The 19,335-nt window shown below is 35.8% G+C and overlaps 1 protein-coding gene across 1 annotated transcript; it reads left to right on the plus strand.

The window, feature by feature from the left end:
- The first annotated feature begins 18,100 nt into the window (after nucleotides 1-18,100).
- On the plus strand, nucleotides 18,101-18,551 carry LOC116276588 (keratin-associated protein 22-1-like). The gene has a single exon (XM_031670118.2). The coding sequence runs from the start codon at nucleotides 18,141-18,143 to the stop codon at nucleotides 18,285-18,287; it is 147 nt and encodes a 48-aa protein (XP_031525978.2). The 5' UTR covers nucleotides 18,101-18,140; the 3' UTR covers nucleotides 18,288-18,551.
- The last annotated feature ends 784 nt before the right edge of the window (nucleotides 18,552-19,335 follow it).

The raw sequence follows: 19,335 nt of genomic DNA on the forward strand, positions 1-19,335 counted from the left end.
GTACTGGCATACCCTACGAAATGTTGGAACATTAGATATTCTGAAATTTAACTAGGTGTCGTGTATATTCTAGGACCCTTAATCTGGAAAGTCATTAATGGACAATCACTAGGAGGGTCCATCTCTGATTTATGTCTTGCATGCTTTACAATGTAGAAAAAAGGTGGGGGAAATGTCTGGGAGTATGAAGAGTCATGAACTCAGTTTCATTTTGTAATATTTTTGATAAAAATTAACAATCTAAGAAGATGTCAAGTGATCATTTGGGTAAATATCAGACATTGTTTTGCACAAAATAGTAATATCTCTTATGGTTGCTTTAATCAAATACTTCCCCTCTCCAAACAAAAACAAAACAAACAAACAAAAAAAAAACCCAAGTCAGTTATAGTCTTTAATAAATCGAGTGAGGCAATTTAGCCACACCAATTTCAGGTGATATTCTAAGAACTTAGATAACCTTGAGGAAAATGGATCATCATGTTATTTATTGAGTTGTTATTGGAAACTTGTTCTAAGTTATTATTTGATTGACTTCATTTTGTGATAGTTGAGGCTACTTTAATTTTCTGTATGGGAAATTTGAAAATGATAGAATAATGTTTTATAATTCTAATAATGAGATTCTAATGAAAATGATTTACAGATGCTTTATAATTCTAATACTTCAACTCAGCATTTGGTGAATAACATTCACAATATTATATCTGCTTATTCTATTTTACATAAAAAATCCTACCAAATACCCACATGGAAAAAACATTCAAAACCACATGCTGGATGAATAGATGAATGTGTTTGATCCGATTCTTAGTATGAAAACATTCTGCTTTGCTAAGAAGGATTTTTGTGAGTTATCAGATATACTTCTCAGGACAGATGAATTAGAAAATTTAAGAAATCTGGCTTCATTCTTATGATCTCCAGAGGGGAATTGGCTAAAATATAGGGGGTGTCCTACATCTGCTGCTCTCTGTCCCTCTTTAAGGTTATGAGAAGATGTAAAGATAATATTTTGACTTAGAAATATCATTGGAATAACAGAAATCTACTGACAGATTACACATGTATTTGTGGATAATGCCACCTCACCACATATATTCTCTTAAGGACCCAAAGTACATTTTAACTGTAATATGAACTAGTCTCATTTTTCTGTTGCCTCCCAATGGGAGGGATTATAATACTGATTTGAAAAAAGACAGTAATAATGCTAGGACTATACAAGAGTACTCAGTATGACTGGTACAATGTGAGTCATGATTATACATATTGGTAAAGAACCAGATTTGTGTTTAGTACATTAATAAATGTAGATATGTGATGTTACCCTATTGGAAATTTAAAATATAACTCTAATATTAATGAGAAAACTAATTTGTATGAATGTATAGTCAATTTAGAGAAAAAAACAAGTGGAAATTGGAGAAATCAGATTTTGAAGAATAACTTCTGTATGTAGTCCTCCACTAGAAACTGAACATGAGTTTTAGACTCATTGGCATAAGTAAAAAAATATGCATTTTGCTCAGACTTGTTTTTTCTAGAAATTTTGATTAGTTAGATTATTATCAACATCATGAGCATGAGAGATACGTTATGGTTTCAATATAGAAAATAACTGAATCCTTGAAGAGGATACTCAGTTTGGATCAAAAAGAGAAAAATGCAGAAGTCAAAGGACTGTTAGTCTTATGAAAAAAAAAATGTGAAACTGGGGCCCACGTCAAATAAGAGTGAGACTAAAAAATATCATCTCTGTTGTTAAAAAGGATGGTTCCCAGATGTCAAAATGAACGTGTAATTTTGGGCAGACTGTGTAGGTGTGAGTAGGTGTCTCATTGAAACCCTGAATTGGATAAGAGGAGACCAAACTGAGAAACCAAGATGGCAAGCTCCCTGAATTTCTCTGAAGCTTTATCTTATGGTTGAGAAACAACAAACTAATTAGATTAGTCATAAAGTTTGGCAACGTCATGAAGGTGTGGTGGGTCACACCCACACTGAGGACATATAAAAGGCCCTCTGCAGGGAGACATGTCCACCCTGAAGTCACACTTCTACTCTCCTTCTCTATCCAAGGACAACCTCGACCCAACAGCAACACCATGTGCGGCTACTACGGAAACTACTATGGGGGCCGTGGCTACGGCTGCTGTGGCTACGGAGGCCTGGGCTGCGGCTATGGGTCCTGCTATGGCTGTGGCTTCCGCAGACTGGGCTGTGGCTCTGGCTGTGGCTATGGCTTTGGCTCCCGCTCTCTCTGTGGCTGTGGCTATGGGTGTGGCTCTGGCTATGGCTCTGGCTTTGGCTACTACTATTGAGGGCGCCATGGAAGACTCTCATTCTCATCCTCATCCTCATCCTCATTTAATGATTCATCAGTTCTGAACCCCACAAGGTCTCTGCCTCACCCTCTGACGATTTTCACTACCAACCTCGTCTGTACTACAAACTTCAGATATGATTTGCCAAAGACCTGATATCTGGATATAATGCCACTTTGATTCTGGAAGAATATGAAATTCATCTTGTGAACTCATGTTTTTCTTTGCATCAAGATGATGTTGGTATAGCTTACATTTTTGTAATTTTTTGCTAACTTTGCTTTTCTTTTTTCTTAATAAAATTTGAACTTTTAATAAATGTGGAAGGAAATCTGATTTTGTTTGTATTCATTTATTATACAGAGTTTGCCTTTAATTGGGGCTTTTTTGGGGGGTATTAGGATAGTAATTGCATTAGTTTGGGAAAAAACTTTCTTCAATATTTATGTGTTTATTGATTTTTGCTGTACTGATTCATAGATTTGTGACTTCAGAAAAGTATGTGAGTTTTGTAAATGTCAGTGTCTTGTCTGGTAAAGGGAAAAATATTTTATGATAATTTTAGCTCTTTGTATTCTTTTCTGTATAGATAGATAGTCTTTCAGTTTGTGTTTCAGGGTCCCTCTAGTATCAACAGAAACCTGACAGGTCGGGCTGAGGTTGACTTTCCCCTATGTGGCCAGAGGTCTCTGAGTTCTGATATTGCCCAGGATTTTCATTTACAGTGTTTAGATAGGATATATATAGGATGATTTTTTTCAGGCATTCATCAAACCCACAGTGTAGTAAGTTCTATACTAATTCTCTCCAGTGGAAACCAAATGAAGTCCCAGTCTTCACTTACACCTAGTTGCTCACAGGCCATATCAATCATTTAAATCAGGAAAGGAAAATTGTATTTAGGAGTGGAAGGGAAAGTAATATGGTTCAGGATGTCCAGTTGCCCTATTTTAAAGACGTAGAATCTGCCATAAGTATAGGTTAATGTCAATGTTTCAGCAAATTTTTTGACACTTATTTTATGAGTTCATCATGGAAAGAAGATATTGCAACCTAAGAACTTCCTATATGAGCAAAGCTGAAAGGATAAAATCTTACCTTCAAGCTTCAGCTTTCTTCTTTGGCTTTGTTACATATATCATATTCAATTATGAATCTGAGACAGAAATTGTAGTGGTATGAACCTTACTGAACTAATCTTACTGCTAAAACAACCACCACCACAACAAGTGACAACCTCTCAAGACTTTTAACAAGATCCAGGAATCACAACATAATATTCAAAATGTCCAGGATACAATACAAATTCTGTGAAATACAAAGTCCTGGCAATTGTGATTAATTCTCAAGGGAAAAGACAACTGAGAGATGCTGTGGTGTATAGACTAAAATGGCCTCCAAATTTTATTACCTACTTATATTTACATCCTTGTATTATCCTCTCCCATTGAGTCTGACAGAAGCTGTGACATTCTTCTAACCAACAGAGTATAGAAAAATAATAATAATTTCTTCCATGATTAAGTTACATAGATCATAGTGCCCATTTCTTCACATACTTTCTTTTTTGCAGGCATTGATCTTGCAAATGGCTATGTTGTGAGCTGTCCAATGAAGGGGCCCATTTGGGAAGGAATTGAAAGTGGCCTTTGGTCAATAGCCAGTGAGAAACTGAGGACCTCAGTCCAGCAATCTGCAGGTAACTAAATTGTAGCAGCAACCATGTGGGATTAAAAATGAATCCTTCCCCAGGAAATCCTTGAGATAAACCAAACTGACTCTTCGATTGTAGCTTCTAGAAAAATCTTTAATAGAAGGCTCAGCTAAGTTGTACCTGGAGTAAAGACCAACAAGATATATAATCATAACACATGTTTTTTTAAGCTGTTAAATTTTTGGTAATGAAAACAGTTAATGATTATAAATACTAATCCCAAAATTATTGGACAAGGACATTTAAGCAGCTTTACAATCATGATCCATAAGATAAATATAAACACTCTTGAAATAAATGGAAAAAAAGATATCGCCAGCAGAAAAATGGAAATATAAAAGTACCAAATGGTAATTTTGTAACAAGAAACTACCATACCTAAATTAAAAAAAATATATTGGATTGGCTCAATAGCAGAATTAATTATGTCAGAGGAGAGTTGGACAACTTGAAGATAAACAACAGAAATTATTGAATCTGAAAAACCAAGGAAATACAACTTTAAATATAAATAGAGTCTCAGAAATATATGGGACATACCAAAAATTCTAACATTCATGGCATTGGAACTTCCAATGGATGGGGAAAATAGATTGGTGCAGAAATCACATTTGAAGAAATAATGATTGAAAATTTCCCAGAATTGGTAAAACTCATACATTTATAATCAAAAAGTTGTAACTCTCAATCAATAGGCTCAAAGAAAGTCATGTCCAAATACATCATACTCAAGCTTCTGTTAACCAAATAAAAAGAAGAAGGAGAAAGAGGAGGAGGAGGAAAGAAAAATTCATAAAACTAGATAAACAACATATTACATGTAGGTAATAATGATTCAAATTAGCATGGATTTCTCACCAGATACAATAGAGTTCAGAATACAGTAGCAAATGCACCTAAAGTGCTGATAGAAAAGAACCCAACATCCCAACAATATCTTTCAAGAATAGAAACTTTCTCAGATGAGGAAAACTAAGAGAATTTGTGCCAGGGAGAACTTTTCTGAAAGAAATGGTAAAGGAAGTTTTTCAGATCAAAGGAAAATAATACTGTAGTGATACTTAGTATTTCAGAAATAAAGAAAAATCAATAGAAAATTGTAAACATTTGGGTAAATAAAAGTTATTTTTTCCTTTTAGTTTTTTAAAAATACATATGACTACAAAAACGTATATTGGGGACTTGAAGGTATGTTGACAAAATATGAATATGACAAATGTAACAAGAAGAGGCAATGGTAAAGAAACCTGTAAGTTCATAAGGCGTATGCCTTTCAGTTAAAGTAGTAACATATCAGCTTTGAGAACACTGTCAAAGATTAGTTATGTATATGTATATATTGTAATTCCTAGATTAACCACTAAAATTACAGAAGTATAGCCAAAAAGCCACTAGATAATTAAAATCTAATATTAAATATATTTAAATAATACAAAACAAGGCAGAGAAGTGGAAACTAAGAAACAGAAAACAGAAACAAATATTAAATGGTAGAACTAATTTCAAACATGTCAATAATTAAATAATGTGTAAATATGTAAATACATAATTAGAAGACTAAGATTGTTAAATATAGTCACTATGAGGAATTCTTGAGATTTTTTTAAATGTCAGTTAGTTTGGAAATGAGTCAATCCTGCCTATGGTCTTCCCACATAGCAAATAGATCCTCAAAATTTTTTCCTATAACTGAGTATTTGTACCCTTTGACCTGCATCACCTGGTAGACAGATGATATTCAAATTCAAGAAACTGATTCTGCTCCTCAACTGAACCCTCCACTCTTGGCATCACGGCTACCAAGACAACTACTAGGATGACCTGGACTATGGCTATGACCATGGCTGTGGCTATGGTAACTCTGGACATGCCTGCTACCACCCATGTTACTCTGGAAGATACTGGGGTTCTGGCTGGTATTAAGATATTCTAGATTGCTGATCCCTTATATATTTCTTGCTACTGTATAAGAATTATTTATTATCTAAGATTTATCTTCTATTCTTACATTAACATCAAAATCCTAGGCTACCCATGATAAAAGTGTTTCCAATTCATTAACTATCTGGAATATCCATGATTTTGTGAGGAAAAAATTTCATTCTTCTTTCAGTGTTTGCATAAATCCAATCTCAGCATTTCTTTGGGAAAATCTAATTTCATTTTTCATTATACATAAGTTTATTTGCAAGGATACAATGTATTTATATCCTATATTAGTTTTGCTTCATCATTCCTGAGTGTAAGAATATGTGCATGCAGTGTACACGTGTCTGTGTTTGTATGTGCTTTTGTGTGTATATGAGTGTAGCTGCATAGCTGCTGCATTTCTATCAGCTAAGATCTGCTCCAGGGACATGAATTCATTGGCATTTGAAGGGAGAAAGACTTCATTCTGAGAATCTGAGTGGCCTACAATAGGAAGCCATTCGCATGGCTGAACTGATGAGTGCAGAGTATGCACTGATAAGGCACCAAATAGAAACTCCTAGAGATCACACATCGCATCACGCAGATGCAGTCCTATCTCATGTTGGGTTCACTTCATCCTGTCATTACTTCTTAAAGACAAAAGCTGGCATGAACTCTCAAAAGCAAAACAAAATCAAATAACAACAACAAAAGGGTTATTAGTGAGACAAGCTAAAGTCCCTTTTCAGTTAAAGTTGGTTCCTAACCAGTAACATTCATCATCTCTGTATTTCATCACCCATTCTCGGTTGTCCTCAGATTTGGCTAACACCTCTGCTGGTCTGAGTAGCTTGCCGGGTGGGAGAACCTAAAACTGTCTCTGAGAATTCTGAACCCCCAGTTCCTGTGCACTTATCTGGCTACCATCCTCTAGGAATGGGAAGCAAGCAGAAGCTGCCCCAGTAGATCCTGTGAATTTTTGACATATATTTTATACCCACACTATATAGAACTTGTATCTTCTCATAATAATCAATATAGTTAATTTATTTCCCTGCTGACCTACCACCATGTGGAGCCCACTATTATCAGTGTATCAGGTAGGCAAAAATTATATGTCAGTTCACTAAGTGGTTTCTAGAAAGTGATGGAGAAAGGGAGTAATTTTACTTCCACACTTTTTTTTCAGGTCTATATATTTCAGCTATCAGGGGAAAATTACAGTGCTTAAAAAATATTCCACATTGTAGAAAACTTACCAAACCCCAAAGAGTAATTTTTTAACTCATTCATTAGATGCAATTTAAGGGGCCATTTCAACCAGTTGATGTGGTGTGTGCTAAGACTAACAGATTCCATAACAGTAGGTCATTATTTCATCTTCTCAGAGAATGCCTCAGACAAAGCAATGTTATACAGGATTCTATGATGATAAATAAGACCCTGCACATCTCAGATATTGGCTCTGGCCGTGTCACTGTGGGGAGGAAAACCAAATCCATACCCCATATGTCTACCATTCTCAGTAATACCAGATTCCTTCCCTGTGAAAGAAGTCTGCTATAATCAACTTGCCATCAAGAGCTAAGTGTGACACCCGATTATGGGCTCTGTGGAATTCTCTGATGTTTCCAGATCGGAAATTCAGCTCCAATATTAGCTAGATCAGCTTTGTGAAAGTCCATTTCTGCCACTATGGCTACACTATGGCTACTACTACACAAGCCCTGGGGTTGCATGTGCCGGAACTGGTATTTACTGGCTGAGTCACTGTCCACCTGGTTGTTTACTACTTGCTCTGTTGCAGATACACTCTAGTGGAAATTGACATCAACACAAACATCTGTATGATTTTATCCACTCTGATATCTCCAACTACACAATTCTTCCCAAGATCTCTTTAATTGTACTCCTTCCAGATCCTTGAACTTCAGTCAAATCATTATTAACAAGCCAAGACATTAATAAATGTCCAGATGTCCTTGTGTATTCTTACCTTAGATGACATCTCCCTCTGCGTGAAATTGGTGATCAGGTCTGCATAAAAGCTTTGTCCACTGGGAACATTTTCCCTTACTGTTCTCTGCCAGAGCCATTCTTATGGGGCTATAGTGCATCAGCAGTCCATTTTCAGCTGATGTCAACATCTTGAGATGACCCATCTACGAACCAGACATGAGTATATTCTTACTCTGCCATTTGGTCATATTAAAGCTTCAGTGGGGCCACAGAAGTCAACCTACAGAAGGCTTTAGTGCTACATAGATCAATAACAAGGGTAACTTACTCATAACCTTTGCACCTGCTTTAACTGATCTTGAATCTATATTCAACATTCAATTCAATATGTATTTTATTAGCAATATGTATATATTGCTACTGAACTCAGGTTCAGCTACTCACCATATGCAGGTCAATAAGTCAAGTGACAAGGTGTTGAGGCAAGAAAAGGGATTTCATTAGAAAACCTGGCTAAGAAAACGGACTAATGTCCTTAAAGACCATCTAAACATCTGCGAGCAGGCAAAGGGCTTTTAAAGACAGTGTGAGGCAGGGTGTGGGAGCAGCTCATGCACAATTCTCAGATTGTTTGGCATCAAGGTTAAGTTTTGAGCATTACCAGTCTCTGCATTCAACTGGTCTGGGGTCTATGTGCTTGTGGTCAGCAGTTTTGATCTGGTGGGGTTCTGCTTCTTATAAAAACAACCAATGGGAATGTGTGTCAGACCTTTATTTTTCAGGGAACTGGAAGTTCAATGACTCTGCTGTGTGGCTGATTTATAGCCTAAATTGTTACCAGTATCCTTGCCCAAAAGCTATTCTTTGTTTCTACCTCTTCACATTTCCTAATAATTAACGTTTGAGCTAGGCTTTGAGACTCAGGGGAGGCCAGGGAAACTAAAGCAAAAGCCTTTTACTTCAAAAGACAGGAACACCAGGGCTTGTACACAGTTTCATTACCACTTAACATTAAATGCCTGCTGATAAGTCCACCGAAATATATGGTTTGGTGGATCTGAGGTACCCAGTCATGACCGTCAGCTCATCTTGTCATTTGATGTCATGCACTGAGAGATGTTCAGTCCATTAATATGCCAGGGACTCCTTTTTGAGCTATGAATATATTCTGATACCGTTCGGTCTTTCCTCAGAACCGAGACATCTGTGCTGCAAGTCTCACTTGAGGGTTTGCCAAAGACTCTGAATTTTGCGGAAGAAACACGAATTAAATGAGTACCACAATTCATGCATCTTTTAAGCCTTCATGGGTAGCAACAATCTCTGACATTCCATGCTGTGAAGGTTAATTTTATGTGTCAACTTCACTGGCCTAAAGGATGCCCAGATAGCTGGTAAACTTTATTTCTGAGTGTGACTGTGAGGGTGTTTCGAGATGAAATTAGCATTTGAATCTATAAACTAAGATCACCTTCACTGATGCAGCAGAGGCAACTTCTAAACCACTGAAGGCCTGGAGAGAACAAAAAGCGCAGAAGAGAGGTGAATTTGCTCTCAGCCAGAGCAGGATATCCATCTTCTCCCATCCTCATACATTGGTGGGACTTGGAATTCAGACTGGGGCTTAATACCATTGGCTCCCCTGGTTCTCAGGCCTTTGGACTTGGGCTGAGTTATACCACTGACTTTCCTGGTTCTCCAGGTTACAGACAGCAGACTGTGAACCTTCTTGGAGAACCCTGACTAATGCACATACAGTCTGACATTGATTCTAGTATACTATCTTGACTACTGACCATTTTCAGGGTCTTCGACTTGAATCTCCCCACTATATTGGTCAAGAAAACATACAAGGACTTTTTGGGCTTCTCTGTATATCCATGTTATTTATGCTAAGAGAGCAGCAGGAATCACTATAGATTCATGGAAACATTAATCCTGCTATGAGACATATTTGGACCAGGACTCCAATTGATTGGCATCTGGTCTTTGTGTGACTTCAACTTAATAAGAAGTAATTTTTATATTTGGGATTTCTAGATAAACATGAGCTCTGACTTTGTGACTAACAGCACCTGAAAACTTTTGAGTATTCTCCTTTCCTAGAATTCAGTTGCTCTGATAAATTCCCAAGGTCTCTTTAAGAAAGAAATTGGATATAGACCCCTTAGAAAAAATTTAAGTGGATAGATACAGATATACACAGAGATAGAAAGATAGATAGATGGATAGATAGATATAAAGACAGGTAGATAGGTAGGTAGGTAGGTAGGTAGGTAGATAGATAGATAGATAGATAGATAGATAGATAGATAGATAGATAGATAATAGTTATTTTCTGTGACATTGTAGCACCCTTACTCAGTGAATTCCAAATTCAGGAGAGAGGATGGTGAGCAAGTAGGTGATGGGAATAATCTTCATATATTGAATATGTTGTCAAGTACATAACATTTATAAGGGGAATCATGGAATTTCTGATAATTATTTCTAAACCTCATCCCTACAGCCTATATCTGCACACAGGAAGAGGAACAGTGGTGCATTTCCAGAACAACCATAGTGGAATTTTTTAAATTACAGTTTCATTATTCCTGACTACATAGCCTTTACAGAAAATCTGGGAGGGCTAATTCCTTTATTTATTCAATACCTGATATGCATTCTGCTTTTGACTATGAGGAATCTTGACTGATTCAACATTGCTATAAAATGCATATTTAAATATTTAAATAAAGTATATATTTAAAAAGGAATATAGCATTTATATTGACTTTAGGACCCAAAATGTAATCTTAGATAATTCTAATTCACAGTTTCCAAATGTCTTCAGAAAAGAAAGGAAGATAATAATAATTTTAAAAAATATATAATTCTGCAAAGAACTAATAAAGAGTACCATACAAATACAAATATGCCATCCCTTTGCAAGAATCTTGAGAGTATCGCTTCATGGTATTTTGACAAGACTGGATGAAAGAAAAAGTAAATAGTTTAGGATTCTATTTATAAGAAAGAAAAACTCACCTAGGAAGAAGATAGAAAGAATCTGAAGTAGACCATCACTAACAGGCTAACACAGATCAGCCGGACAGCCACCATAAACACGAACAATACAGTATTTTATTTAATGTTGGAAATGACTCCTTCCACTTGCCCATACTATAAGGAGACCTGACAACTAATTAATATTGGATAATTAATATTGCTAAGCAAACAAAATAAAATTATAAATCTAAATATGTTTCTCTATAATCATCTGTGTATGGAATATCTGCATATGATGACACATAAATTCTGATGGAACAAATCTGTAGCCTAAGTACTCAATATGTAGATCATTATATTTAAGGAAAAACATATAAAAAGGACCAGATATCAAAGTCAAAATAACCTAAGGATTCAACATGTACCCATCTATAGGAATAGTGTTTTTACAAAAGAAGGAAGAAACTTTTAACACATTTTTTTATGTTTAAACTTCCTAGTGTTTCAGAGCTGTGGAATGGATAAACCTACAGCAAGCACACAGGCGAACAGCAAAATATAAAAAGAAGAAATATGTATTTGTGGTTAAGATGTATTCAATTTATTGAAGGCAAAGAAATTAACATGAGGTGAGATGGGGGAAAGGGATTGAGAAGTTGTCCTGGAATTTGGAGCAAAAGCACAAGAACACAAAAATTATGGCACAGTAACAGATGTGCATAAAAGATTCTGGATACCTAATTTAGGGGAGTTGGAATTTCATAGATGATGTGGCAGGTAAAGAACAAAGGAGGAAGGAAGAATTTCACGGAAGACTTATCATTCAGGGAGAAGGGTTAATAATAAACTTGACCATCATCAGATTGTATATTCATTTAATATTAGTCAATAATAAATGATACTGGTAATTAAACTTATCCTGGGAAATTCCTTTGCATTTAGTAGGGGAAAAATCCATCTAATTATGTAGGCAAGAAACCAACACAGAGACACCAAACAAGTAGTTATTAGACATCTCCTTGCCATATTAAACTGTATAATAAGAATAATTTTAACACAGCATAGGGTTATTCTCAGGCTTATGTGAGATAATGTACGTAAAGGACTCAGCAAGGGATTGGTAAGTAGCTAATAAATGCTATTTAAATATTATTATTATTTAGCTTATAAATTTTATACACTGCTTTTTCACGTGAGTTACATAAGCATCATAGAACAAATTTGACAGAAAAATATTATTTTATATTTAAAAAATCAGAAAATAAACCAGGCATGTAATAGCAAAAAGCTATTATTAAATACCAAACATTGTTCCAAGTGCTTTACATATTTTAACACACTTCGTTCTCCAAGCAACATTAGAAGGTTGGTCCAATCATTATACTTAATTTTTTGATAAGAATACCAATTCCCAAGAGGTTACATAATTTGCCAAATGTCACAAACCAATTAAAAGGCAGGACTATGTTTTCTCTTTTATTGTGGTAATTCAGGAGGTATTCTGTGTATATTGTTGGACGGAGTAAATACAGTGATGTTGAGGTAGAGGTTTTGCATAAAAGGGAGACACATATAAGGAATAAAGTGTAAAAGAGACCTGTGTATTTCAGTTTTAACTGGAGATATTAATAATTTGAAGACTATAAAGAAGTTTGGACAAACCCATGTGAATACAAATGGTTGTTTATTTGAGGATGATAATGGTGGCATTTAACATCAAATTCGATATGATAGAGCTGCTAAGAATATTAACCAGTTTTAGGTGATATTAAGACATGTGTTGGGGGCAGATCTGGGAAATCGTGATCAACAGTCTTGGCTTATGCCTCTATACCTAAGGTACTGGTGGGGTCCAGCTATTATGGCTTACTAAGCAAGCAAAACAGTTGTAAAATCCACTATTTCTTGACATGTGTAAGCATAAATCATCTAATTTCTACCTACTATCAGACAAACATTTTAAACTTCAAGAATAAAATGTATAGGAAAGACAAGTCATCATACAGGCATACTTTGAGAAAAAAAAATGTTCTCTTTGGGGATTTGATCCTTCTAGGGATCTTAACTCCTTCTTGTGAGGTAAGTAATTTCAAGCTGTGAACCTGTCAGCATGAATGGGGGCATATCCATTACCTTAAACTAAATACAGCACTTAAACTCACTCATGTCCAAGATCTGGAAATCTTCTTTCAGGAGAGAAAAGATAATTGACAGGTTACCAACATGTAAGTCACAAAAAAATATGGAAAGATGAATACTTGTAGCTGAAACTGTGAAACCATACGAATAACAGGAAAGAATTAACTCAGGACAAACATGAATAAAGAATGCTATGGAAGAGCTCTAACCATAAACATGCAATGAGTTTCAAAAATAATGTCATCTTTAAAAAACAAAATTTTAAAACATAGCAAGGCATATTAAGGTTAGGAGGGGACCGGCCAGGGTAGATTTGACATTCTCAACTTCTTGAGCTGGACGAGCATGAGAAACATTTCTTGCTTAGGTATGCCAAACCCAAAAATTAGAAGCAGGAATTATGCATCAATACTCATACCTTCTAAAAATTGCAGATTATGAAACTGACATCTATAAAGATTGTTACTATCTTAATGTCAGAACTCAGGATTTGACAGAGAAACTGAAATAGAAAAATAAAAAGAAGATATCCCCTAGATAAGACAATTGCTTCCTTGAATTAAAAACAGGAAAAAAAAGAGCCAAAAATATAAATACTGCACATTAAATGAGAAAAAAAATAGGCTTATTCTTCCAAATTGAAAAGGTTTATTAAGAAGATAGAGAAATGAGTCCTGCATGAAAATCTAAAGGCAGAATCTGTGACAGTATTGTTTTAATAAGAGATCATGTGGGAGTTTGCATGAAAATTTCAATTCTCCCACGTCTTATGAGTTAAATACAGAAAAGAAAGAGTTGGTGCATCAGATGCAGAGGGCATCAGAAGGCAAGTCCTCAGCAAGGCTCCGAATTTATTGGTTCAGAACTGGGGAATCCTGAGGTCCAGGTGGAGAGGATGAGAGTCTTCCATGGCGCCCTCAATAGTAGTAGCCAAAGCCAGAGCCACAGCCAGAGCCGCACCCATAGCCACAGCCACAGAGAGAGCGGGAGCCAAAGCCATAGCCACAGCCATAGCCACAGCCCAGTCTGCGGAAGCCACAGCCATAGCAGGACCCACAGCCGCAGCCCAGGCCTCCGTAGCCACAGCAGCCGTAGCCACGGCCCCCATAGTAGTTTCCGTAGTAGCCGCACATGCTGTTGGTGTTGGGTCGAGGTTGTCCTTGGGTAAAGAAGGAGAGTAGAAGTGTGACTTCAGGGTGGACATGTCTCCCTGCAGAGGGCCTTTTATATGTCCTCAGTGTGGGTGTGACCCACCACACCTTCATGACGTTGTCAAACTTTATGACTAATGTAATTAGTTTGTTGTTTCTCAACCATAAGATAAAGCTTCAGAGAAATTCAGGGAGCTTGCAGTCTTGGTTTATCAGTTTGGTCTCCTCTTATGCAGTTGAGGTTTTGAATGAAGGAGGCACCCACTCACATCTGTGCAGTCATGCCCAAAATTACACATTCATCTTAATCTCCTGGAACCATTCTTTTAATCAACAGAGATGACATTTTTTAACCTTACTCTCATTTGCTCTTGGCCCAACTTTCATTAATTTTTTTTCTTCATCAGACTAATAGGCCTTCTGAATTGTGGAATTTTATTTTTGATCCAAACTGTGTATCTCCTTCAAGGATTCAATTTTATTTTAATATTGACACCATAGTGTATCTCTCATGACCATGATGTTGATAATAATCCAACTAATTAAAATTTCCCCCAAAAAACCAGTGTGAGCAAGATGTATTGTACTTTTTAACTTATGCTGATGAGTCCAAACACTTATTGTTCAATTTCTACTGGAGGACTGCAAAACAGAAGTGATTCTTTGAAATCCAATTTCTCCACTTTCCACTTGTTTTTCTAAAGTAAGTATACCTTCATGCAAATTAGTTAGTTTTCACATTAATATTAGAATTATATTCTAAATGGCCAATAGGGTAACATCACATATCTGCATTTATCCAAGTACGAAACAGAGGTCTGTGTTTTAATCAGTATGTTCAGTCATGACTCACATGGTACCAGTCACACTGAGTACTCTTGCATAGTCCTAGCATTATTCCTGTCTTTTTTCAAACTTGTGTTATAATCTTTCCCATTGAGAGGCACCAGAAAAGTGAGACTAGTTCATATTAGTTAAAATGCACTTTGTGTCTTTAAGAGAATGCATGTGGTGAGGTGGCATTATCCACAAATACACGTGTAATCTATCAGTAGATTTCTGTTATACTGTTGATATTTCTGAGTCCAAATATTATCTTTACATCTTTTCATAACCTTAGAAAGGGACAGAGAGTAGCAGATGTAGGACACCCCCTATATTTTAGCCAATTCTCCTCTGGAGATCGAAAGAATGAAGTTAGAAGACTTAAAATTTTCCAATTCATCTCTCCTAAGAAGTATATCTAATAACTCAAAACATCCTTCTTAGTAAAGCAGAATGTTTTTGCACTAAGGATCTGACCAAACACATTCATCTGTTCATTCAGTATGTGTTTTTGAATGCTTTTCCATGTGTGTATTCGGTAGGGTATTCGTTTGTTTGTTTGTACAATAGATACAATCTTGTGACTTTTATTCACCATTTGCTGGATTCAAATATTAGAATTACAAAAAAAACCTGTAAATCATTTTCATTAAAATTTCATTATTAGAACTACAAAGCATCACTCTATCATTTTCAAATTTCCCATACAGAAAATAAAAGTAGCCTCAGCTATCACAATATCAAGTCAATCAAGTGACAACTAAGAATAAGTTTCCAGTAAAAAAATAAAAATCACTAAGTAACATGATGATCCAATTTCCTCAAGATTATTTAAGTTCTTAAAATATCACCTGAAATTGGTGTGACGAATTTGCCTCCCTCAGTATATAAAAGACTATAACTGACTTGGGTTTCTTTTCAGGGGTTAGCATTTGATTAAAGTAGCCATAAAATATATTATTTTGTGCAAAACAAAGTCTGATATTTACCCAAATGATCACTTGACATCCTCTTAAATTGTTAGTTTTCATCAAAAATTTTCCAAAATGAAACTGAGTTTGTGACTCTTCATATCCCCAAACATTTCCCCCATCTTTTTTCCTACATCGCAAAGCATGCAAGATATAAATCAGAGGTGGACCCTCCTAGTGATTGTCCATTACTTTCCACATTACGGGTCCTCGACTACACAAGACACCAGTTAAATTTCAATTTCAAGACACTGAAACTCAGAATATCCAATTTTCCAAACATTTCATGGGGTACAACTGTACAAAAAATATTTCTCTGAAAATCAAATGTATCTGAGTGTTCAGTATTTGCATTCACTGTGTCTGGCAACACACACCATAGAAAGCACAGCCTTTATGGTTTACCCTGTTATAGCCTTGACCACCTCTGTGAGAACGTCTTGTAAACTACTCGTCTCCTTATGGTACACAAAAGTCAATGGCCTTTCTGCACTTCAGATGTGCCAAATTTGTTCCCAACTTAAAGTTGCTGCATTTGAGTTACTGACCCTTACAAGTAACAGCAGAAAGACTAGAATCCTCTGTTCCCTTGGATCTCTCAGAGAATTTCCTGACCATCCCTTCTGAAGTAAACTCTCACCAATACTTCTTAAAATTGCCTTATTTTACCTTAATTTAACATTTAAATAGACTCAACTCTATCAGAAATTAATTATATCATTCACTTTGAGAATTTGCTTTCAGATCTTTGCCTGCATTTTCTGCACTTGCTCATTTCAGATTATAAGCTTCATGACAATAGGAACCTTGTCTGTCCTGTTCACGGCTCCATCCCCCATGCACATAACATTGCCGAACATACAATTGATTCTGAAAGTTTTGATGTATGAAAGAATTTAATAAGTGACTGAATCAATGCAATCAAGGATTAACTAACAATTATTCTAGCTTTCTTATTCTGAAATAATTTTGGAATTTTCAAAATTTGCAAAAATTTATAGCATGTATGCATATACCATTTAATCAGTTATATTATGTTAATATCCTCATAACCAAGTAAAAATTAAGAACTTAGCCTTGTACAATATTCTTAAGTAATTTAGAGACTTTATTTGACTCTCATATTTTTTCCACAAATGTCCGTTTTTCTATTCCAGGATCCAATCCAAGATCCACAAGGGTTTTGCTTGTGTTTAGCTTCTCCAGTTAGTGACAATTTCTCAGTCTTTAACTTTCATGGCATTAACAATTTCAAAGAGCTGAAAGTTTTGTAGTATGTTCCTCAGTTTGAGTATGTCTGTTTTCTCATAGCAATGTTGCGGTAATGCATTTTGGGCAAAATACAGAAGAGTCGTGCCTATTTCATTGTGTTATAAAAGGAGATTCAAGATGTCAGTAAATTTTTGACACTCTCTGAAATAGATTGTTAAGCTCGAATTACTAATGAAATAAATCCTTTTACTTCTACTATAATCATAGTTCATGGATATAAACTATAGTATATATATGGATATAAACGATATATATAGATTTTTGACCATTTACAAAATCATAGATGCATGAATACATGCAGTTTGGATGGAAGTTAATAATATTGCTCCAGAAAATTATTAAAACAAATTAATCTCTCAAGGATCTACATCTCAACCTTGTCAAGTCATCTCTGTGTCTTCCACATATCTTCAATCCTGTATTCTCCATAAATTTTCCATTGTATTTCACTACTCTGAAGCCACACTTTTATCCCCAAGGCTGCATATATGCAGATAGAAGGAGGATATTATTGAATGAAACTAAGATTTTCCACAGGTAGACTCTACTGGAGTTATATGGTCACATGGCAGCTAGAATATAGTTTAAATTTGGAATCTAGAATAAACAAGCCACCAAACTAGGAGAAGACTCTCTCATTAAAGGCACATGATCTCATGATAGGCATCATGACACACAACAGAGTTGTCTTGGCTTGGATATATTGCTTTTGAAGAATTCCTGAGATGGTCTTCATGCTTATGAGTTTAAAATGTGAGTCCAATAGTGACTTAGGTTTGCCCCACATACCACTCCGTTGATATATAAGGCCCTGTGCAGACTATAAATTTAAGACTCTAGAAACTGACTCTGCCCTTCAACTGAGCCTCCTTATCCTCACATCATGAGCTTCTACAACAACTACTATGGTGGCCTGGGCTATGGCTATGGTGGCCTGGGATGTGGCTATGGATGTGGCTACAGTGGCTATGGCTATGCCTGCTACCGCCCATGCTGCTATGGAAGATACTGGTCTTCTGGCTTCTACTGAGAAGTTCTAGATGCTCATCTGTTCACGATGTTCTCTGATGAGACACCATGTGTACCCCCTGCATTAATCCATAATAAGGATGTTCATGTCTGTTCAGTAATGACTACTGAAGCTTAGACTACCATGCAACAGCAGACCTTTTTTGATGGAATTGCCCGAGTGTCCAACCACTTAGAAAAATATTCATTAGATCTATGTTACTAATTGAATACAATTTAACCATTTCCATTTGGGAAGATGTCTAAATTGATTTTTCATTAAAGGTACTCTGTTTTTCACACCTGTAATATCTTCATGTGTATTTATTTATATAGATTTCTTGTGACTGTGAGTGTGTGTGTGTGTGAGATGTTTGGGCTTTCACTCTCTATAGTTGACAATTTATATGTGTTGATGAGAAGTTATATTCAACCAGTGTTTTTCTATTGTGTGTTTTTTGTGAACATATCCAAGATCGACTATTGTCGGCCTCGATCTCATCGAAGCCTTGTCTTTGAAACAGCCAAACTTTGACTAAAGACATTAGCAAGGTGGTACCTCTTTTCACACCACTTAATGCTATTTTTTTAAATATCTCATCTCTCCTGATACTTGGAATTTGAATATGCCTCTGGGAGGATGTAATTTTTTCTTCTTAGTATTATATTAATGTCTGTTCCTTTCTCATTGACAGTATGCACTTGAACTCACCTTATGCATTGCAGCTGCACAGAGGGCTTTCTCTCATTCTCTCATTGTCACAGGAAGCAATAGAATCAAGGCCATTTTCAGCAAAATCTTAAGGGTCAGTCTTCACTCGCCTTTTGGAAAGAGATCTATTATGCTTCATAATAAGGCAGTGGCTTTGGTTGACTAAAATCGTGCTAACAGAAATCTGACCCAGAATATAGGCTGTAAATTGTGCCCCTGATTCTCGTAGTCTGAGTAATGTTCAATACAGCTGTTCATAGTAACTTTACTTACTTCAGTCCATTTACTATTATTAAGTATTAGTAATACTGTCAACAGTGATAAAATACACCTCAATATCTATTATTTTTTAGTAAGT

This window comes from Vicugna pacos, chromosome 1, assembly GCF_048564905.1.
Source record: "Vicugna pacos chromosome 1, VicPac4, whole genome shotgun sequence".
Classification (NCBI taxonomy): domain Eukaryota; kingdom Metazoa; phylum Chordata; class Mammalia; order Artiodactyla; family Camelidae; genus Vicugna; species Vicugna pacos.